This window comes from Arvicanthis niloticus, chromosome 6, assembly GCF_011762505.2.
Source record: "Arvicanthis niloticus isolate mArvNil1 chromosome 6, mArvNil1.pat.X, whole genome shotgun sequence".
NCBI lineage: Eukaryota > Metazoa > Chordata > Mammalia > Rodentia > Muridae > Arvicanthis > Arvicanthis niloticus.
Genome location: NC_047663.1, coordinates 24,370,495 through 24,377,946, shown reverse-complemented (window position 1 = coordinate 24,377,946; position 7,452 = coordinate 24,370,495). Strand labels below are relative to the sequence as shown.

Sequence of the window (7,452 nt, the reverse complement as noted above, 5' to 3'; positions counted from 1 at the left end):
TGAATTTGTCACAAAAGATGAATGGACAAACAAAAAAAAAATGCCCCACAACAAAAAAGATGGCTGGGGTTCTGGGGGTGCTTAATGAGTGGTGTGGGGGCCATCCGTGGCAAGAGGACTAGTTCCTCCTTCTCCACCCAGATCTGTTCAGAGAGCAGAGAGATACGAAGTAAGAAAAAGCCTTGCCAAGGCCCAGTGCCCTAAAATAAAGACTATTTTCTGTATTCTGGTGCCTGGAGCCTGTGCACTGTTTGGACTCCTCACTGTGAATTCTGAGAAGAGATCGTTCATTCTCTGATCATATCATCTTCTGATAAGGACTGTGAGCAGTAAGGAAACCTTGTATCCTTCTATGAACATGGCCAACACTGGCAGGGTTCCTGTCTGCACACAAGGACAAGAGAGCCTGGCAAGAGAAGGCAGCATTGGGCTTCTCTGGCTAGGAGTGACAGCAGAGACCTTTAATCCCTACATTCCGGACACAGAGGCAGGCAGGTCTCTGTGAGCACAAGGCCAGCCTAGTCTACAGAGGAAGTACAGGCTGGGTAAGGTCTACAGATCCCACCTCAAAAGAAGGAGGACAAAGAAGAAGAACAGAAGGAGGAGGAAGAAAAGAGTCTGTTACATAAGTTGTAAAATGAAGTAGTTTTCTGTTTGTTTTATTTGATTGATTATTGGTTGATTGAGACATGGTTTCATTATGTAACCCATCTGGCCTGCAACACGGTGAGAGCCATGACCAGGCTGGCCATAAACTCCCAGAGATCTGCCTTGCTTCTGTCTCCTAAATGCTGGGCTTGGAGGCATGTACCACCACCAAAATGAAGATTTTTACAAAGTTATCTGTTTCTGAGTTTGTACATAAAAACATGTTCCTCATCCTTTCCTGTTAACTCTCAGCTCATTTTACTGCCTAGAAAATTCAGAGGAAGAAGATGGCAGCCAAGCATGGGGCACAGACTTGTACTTGCCATTCAAGCACTTGAGAGAAGGTAGAGGCAAGAAGACAGAGTTGTGGCCATCCTGGGCTACATAACAGGACCTTGTCTCAAAAACAAGCAGAGAAAAAAAAAAAAGAAAGATTCTTGATCCAAGTAAGAATGAGGGCCAGAACCCTGATCTAGAACTTTGGTTTTGTTTGTTTGTTTGTTTTTTGAAACAAGGTCTCTATTGTAGAGTCCTGGATGTCCTGGAACTCTCTATACACACAGACTAGGCTGGCCTCATACTCACAGAGATCCACCTGCCTCTGCCACCTGAGTACTAGGATTAAAGGTATACACTACTATACCTAGCTCGGGTCTAGGACTTTAAAATTTTTATTTATGTGTATGTGTACATGTGTGCCAGCACATCTTCTGTGTGCTGGTACATGAGGCTGGCACAGGACACCAGATCTCAAGGACTGGAGTTTAGTTTTGGAACCACCAGATATGGATATTGGGAACCCAGCTGCAATCCTTTGCAAGCACACAAGCTTGTGCCATCTCTCTAGTCCCACTCCCCAACTTTTTTGCTTTTTTTTTTTTTTTTTTTTAAGTCGGAGTTTCCAGTATCCAGGCTGGCTTTGAACTCCATTTGTAGCTGAGGATGGCCTTGAACTTCTGATCCTTCTGCCTACCAAGTACTGGGATTAAAGGTGTGTACCACCATGCTTGGCCAGATTTTGCTTTTGTTTCAAAGACAGGGTTTCATTCTGTAGCCCAGATTGCCCGGACCCCCTTATATTGGGCTGTCTTGCTACCTCTATCTCATTTCCTGACTGTTAGTTGGGATTAAAGGAGAAAGCCAGCTGCTCTACTCCAATCGCTAGAGATTTTAACTTTCGCCACCCCCCAGCCCCCCAGATCATTCTCTTTGGGATTTCAGTCAGGGGTCTCCAAAGCCATTGGTCTTTTGCGTTGTTGTTCTGACACCCCTTCCTTTCCTCAGCCAACGTAGGTCTTCTCACATGCTTGCTACAGCACAGATTGAGCCAAACAAGATTGGTTCCGCTTGCTTGTGCTAATACTGTTTTGTAAAAGTAGGTGCATATGATTTTCACAAGTGGATGACAGAAATATTAGGATTAGGTTCAGGCTACAATGGAGGACATTGAAACACCCAGAGACTAGGGGTTTGCGGTGGCACCGAGAAAAATCTCTTGGTTTAGCCTGCACACAAATTCTTACTCTGTGAGAGCGAAAGCGAGGTAGTGTTTGCTTGCTCTCTGCTGTCAACATTGTCTAACACTTCTTTCGATAATTTTCTCCCAGCTAATTTAATAACCTCTCCCACACGACCAGCCCTCTCTGAAGACTAGGCCTCCTCACTCCGCCTGCGCGACTCAGCGTGACTTCCGGCTACCCAAATACCACGTGATCAAGTGCTCTCACTGCGCATGTGTGCCGAGGAGTTGGACTGAACCATTTTGCCGAACGAAAGGGGTACATATTTTGTGTTTTAAAGTTTAAAACCGACTCTCGATCCTGAGCATTTATGAACATAATTTTTTAGAAAGGAGATAAGTGAGTGTGAGGTGGAGGAAGACGAAATAGCGTAGCGGAAATACAGACCGTCGTGGAGTGGGGCTTGGGCTCTCCCCTTCGCAGATGATGGGAGGAGCCGGCGGCCCGCAAGCTCTTTCCTTTCGCTGCTGCGTCCGCAGCCATGAGGTGAGCGGGCCTGGCTCTCGGTTCCCGGCCGACTGGGCCGGCGATGCTTGGCGGGGATTGGGGCCGGGACCCCGGATGGCCGAGGGGAGCGGGGAGAAGGGAGGTGGGCTTGGTGCGGCCGTGCCCGGAGTGCAGAGAGCACGCACGGCCTGGGCCTAGGGAGTATGGGCCGCGGGACGCCGAGGCCTGAGAAGACCTCTCGCGGGCGCTGCTCTCCGCCTGGCTCGCGTCGTGGGCCACCACGCGGAGAGAGCGGCGGCGAGTGGGCACTGAGTGGCTTCCTTGGCGCGCTGAAGCCCAGCGGACCTCTGCCATGTAACATAGGACAAGTCTCGGGCAAGCCCGGGCCTCCGAGTGCGGAGAGCGTGGCGCCAGGTTGGCTTCCACCCGAACGCCAAAGAGCTGCGCCTGCCCTCCTGGGTAAAACAGGCTGCATCACAGTCCTGATCTATTGGCGTCTGACCTTTAACATAAAAGTCGTAACAGGGCCAAATACCCGGGAGAACTTAAGCACACCCCGCCCCACATCCCTAATGGCTCTCCACCTTGGCCGCGTTCACTGCCCAGGTCTTGGTTTGGATTTAAGATCTTGCTTTGGGCCAGGCAGTGGTGGTGCATGCCTTTAATCCCAACATCTTGGGAAGCAGATGGGTGGATTTCTGAGCCTGGTCTACAGAGTGAGTTCTCTTAAAGAACACTAAGACTTTAGAGCGAAGATTTTGCTTGAAGTGTTTGTTGTTGCTTAGAAGTGGCTTTCAGGACTTACTAGTGCTTTCTGTGTGCCCTAGTATGCTCAGGCTACAGAAGAGGCTTGCCTCTAGTGTCCTCCGCTGTGGTAAGAAGAAGGTCTGGTTGGATCCCAATGAGACCAATGAAATCGCCAATGCTAACTCCCGTGAGTATGATCGATCGATCCTTCAGCCTCATCACCCACCTACAAAGATATTTATTGCATTAGTTTATAGGATGGAACCATCCAGTGTTAAATTAATGAATTATAAACAAAGTGAGTATTTTGTAGCTGTCTGGAAGTTTTAAGAAGATATTTGAGGACTAGAGGGCGTTGGGTGAGGCTTGTTAGTATCAGACAGGTGGCTCCAAGTACCTTGTTAACCTGCACTTCAGATACAACAAATATGCTATGAAATATTTAAGAGATAAATATTTTTTTAACATGTATTCAAGGATTTCAGCTCCTTTTGAGAATGTTGGGTCAAGGATAAAAGCTTGGAGTTTTTTGGCTGGCACTTTTCTAACTAAACCACTGTGTTGCTCTTTTCCAGGTCAGCAGATCAGGAAGCTGATCAAAGATGGGCTGATCATCCGGAAGCCTGTGACTGTCCATTCCCGGGCTCGCTGCCGGAAAAACACCTTGGCCCGACGGAAGGGCAGGCATATGGGCATAGGTGAGAATGGTCTAGCCTTTTCACCCTGCCTCTTAAAACAGTGGGTAAAGTGGTAGAGCACTTGCTCAACAAGCCTAAGACCCTGGTTGATGTCTGCACAGATGCTGGTGGTTTTTCTCCTATCTTGTGCTACTGCTGGGTGATGGTTTCTTTTGTGTGGATACAAGTTGGCACTAGCACTGGGTTTGTTGATGGGGAAAGATGTCAACATTAAGTATATTCTGATTATGTTGTGGGTTATACTGGATGTTTAAAACGGTTTGGGGGAGTGGCTCAGAAGTTGGGGGCACTTAACTGCACGTTCCTCCACATGGTTTTGGGTATGACTTTTATTATAGCCACTGTAGTTTAGAGAGATGAGGGTCATACACACGCCTTTTGCCCTGTTGTTACCTCATGCTTGTGGAATGAGAAGATAACAATTGCTGGATCTGCGCTAAAGCTGCTGGACCTCAATTTCAAGGCCAACTTTGATGCTGTTCCCCAGTCCTGAAAGGAGAAATTGTTAATGTTTGTATCTGTTGAGACTCTCCTGTACAGCTCTGACTGGCCTTGTGCAGAGCTAGCTGCCTCTGCTGTTTGTGTTCTCTTGACTCAGTAGGTAAAAGGAATTAAGTGGTTGGAGTTAATGTTTTTTAAAATGAAAGACAGCTCAGTCTCTGGTGGTTGACTTGAAACTTAGAGTCTCATTTCTAATTCTTGCTCAGGGAAGAGGAAGGGTACTGCCAATGCTCGGATGCCCGAGAAGGTGACCTGGATGAGAAGGATGAGGATCCTGCGCCGGCTTCTCAGGAGATACCGGGAATCTAAGAAGATTGACCGCCATATGTAAGCCCACTCTGCCGCTTTTACAGCTTTGTCTTTTTATCCATCTCTGTCTCTGTGGCTTTGAGTAGGGAATCCTGCCGAGGGAGTTTCTAAATCTAGTGGTATGTTTTATTAGCAGCCCAAGATTGGCCAGGCAGATTGTTTGTAGGAGCTGCCCCAAAAGTCTTTGGGAACAATAGTCTCTCTAGTAACAGACTTTGTGACCTTGGGGAGAGGAGCAGCTCAGAGTCTCATAGGTAACCAGAGCTGATCCTTGTCCCCTGCAGGTATCACAGCCTGTACCTGAAGGTCAAAGGGAATGTATTCAAAAACAAGCGGATTCTCATGGAGCACATCCACAAACTGAAGGCAGACAAGGCCCGCAAGAAGCTACTGGCGTAAGTTTCTTCAGGAGTGATCTGGGGGGGTGGAGGGCTAGAGAGATGTCCCAGTTAAGAGCACTGGCTACTGTGCCAGAGGTCCTGAGTTTGATTCTCACCACCCACACATGATGGCTCACAACCATCTGCAATGCAGTCCCTCTTCTGGTGTGTCTAAAGACAGCTACAGTGTATATTAAATAAATAATACTTTAAAACATGTTATAGGAGGAAAAAATTATCTTGGGGGTCAGTGCTGAACATGATTGTAATGTGCACTACCACCTTTAGTACTGTCTGATAGTTGTGAGCAGCTGTCAACCTACCTCCTGCCCATCCTCACCTATATAGGTGAGAGGGGAGCTGCTCTTTGGGCTGATGTGGCTCCAAGGATTTAGAGGTCTGGGGCCCCCAGCTGTTCATCTGAGCCCAGACTATCTTTCTCTTCCTTGTGCTAGTGACCAGGCTGAGGCTCGCAGATCTAAGACCAAGGAAGCTCGGAAGCGCAGGGAGGAGCGCCTCCAGGCCAAGAAGGAGGAGATCATCAAGACTCTGTCTAAGGAGGAAGAGACCAAGAAATAAAGCTTCCCTCATGTCTGTACATAGTGGCCCGGCTGTGGCCTCGCATGGATCAGTCATTAAAATAAAACATGCCTTTGTCCCCTGCCCTCTTTTTTAGCAGTTTTGGCTGCTGCGTCTTTATAATTCAAGGTCCAGAGCTGGTCATACGAATCTGGGGTGTCAGCCTAGGATTTGGATTCAGGGTGATATTGAGACTGATTCAGGGGGTCACCTATTCCTCATAGGCCAAAGTGGGGATGTATCCATTCTCCAGAGTGGGTGAGACAAAGTTAAGCAGCCTGTCTGTCCTAGTTCTAAAAACTGGTATGCCTGTGTGTGCTCAGCCAAACCTGCCTTAGGATCTCATGAAGCAGCATTTACCCAGTTAGCTGTCTGGAAGGCATTTAGAAATTGCTGTGGGCCAAGTACTATCTTTTACATTGACCTCTAGTCTTCACAATATAATGAATCGGCATCAGCCATGTCTATTTTATGGATGACAGGAACATGGGCAGAGGCAGTTCAGACTGATTCCCCCGTCCTCAGGTGACTTCCAAGTATTTGGTGAAGGATGCTGTGGTGGCTGAGTTAACACTTGGATTACCAGGGGAAGTTGGGTCTACCTTAAACAGGTAAACTTGTGACCCCTGTCAGCAGTGCCTCTCAAGAATGAGGTGGAGGAGGCAGGTGGACAGGGGCCAATAGACCCCACAGCTGCTTCACTTGTATCCAGTTCAGGACAGGGAAGAAAGCGGGTGGTAGGAGGCTGCAAAGACCAAACTCACAGGACCTTTGTCTCCAGGTACAAGGCCTGGCTTACAGGGCAGTTGATTTCTGGACTCCTTTGCCTAGTATAGCAACCTGCATATAAGACTTTCCCTTGGAAAGCTTCCAAGGCCTGGAGGAGTAGCCTTGGCAAAGCTCTCAGCCTGAACTCACCTCCAGCTGTACTGAGGGAAAGGGTTAGAGACCACGCCTCCCTGACATGGTCCACAAAAGGGGAATGCAGTGATCCAAGCAGTAGTCACAGTTCCATTCCAAGCCAGAAGATGGTGCTGTTCACTCACTGGTGATTTGTAGACTTTCGGCTTTTTTGATTGGTTGACATTGGGTGATTTTGAAAGGTTATGTTTTTATTTTAAAGACTTTCTTGCTTTTATGTGCATTGATGGTTTGCCTACATGGATGTCTGTGTGAAGATGCCAGGTCCTCTGGAACTGGAATTATAAATAGTTGTGAACTGCCATATTGGGAATTGACAGCTGGGTCCTCTGGAAGAGCAACATCTGAGCCATCTCTCCAGCCCTATAATGGTTTAATGTCGACTTGCCACAAATTAGAATCAACCGAGTGGGGAACCTCATCTGAAGAATTCTGATTGCCTTAATAATAGATGTTAGGAAGATCCACCCTTGAAGGTGGGTGGCACCTTTAAGAAATGGTCCAGATGCTGGGCGGTGGTGGCACACGCCTTTAATCCCAGCACTTGGGAGGCAGAGGCAGGTGGATTTCTGAGTTCAAGGCCAGCCTGGTCTACAGAGTGAGTTCCAGGACAGCCAGGGCTACACAAAGAAACCCTGTCTCGAAAAACCAAAAATAAATAAATGAATAAATAATAAAATAAATAATAAAAAACAAATCTTG

At 47.6% G+C, this 7,452-nt stretch overlaps 1 protein-coding gene across 1 annotated transcript; it reads left to right on the top strand.

Annotated features, from left to right (window-relative positions):
• Window positions 1–2,499: 2,499 nt before the first annotated feature.
• Rpl19 (ribosomal protein L19) lies at window positions 2,500–5,906 on the top strand. Its single transcript, XM_034507502.2, has 6 exons — window positions 2,500–2,654; window positions 3,443–3,549; window positions 3,938–4,060; window positions 4,768–4,888; window positions 5,155–5,265; window positions 5,706–5,906. Exons 1-6 carry the CDS (start codon window positions 2,650–2,652, stop codon window positions 5,827–5,829), a joined length of 591 nt encoding a protein of 196 aa, XP_034363393.1. The 5' UTR covers window positions 2,500–2,649; the 3' UTR covers window positions 5,830–5,906.
• Window positions 5,907–7,452: the final 1,546 nt, after the last annotated feature.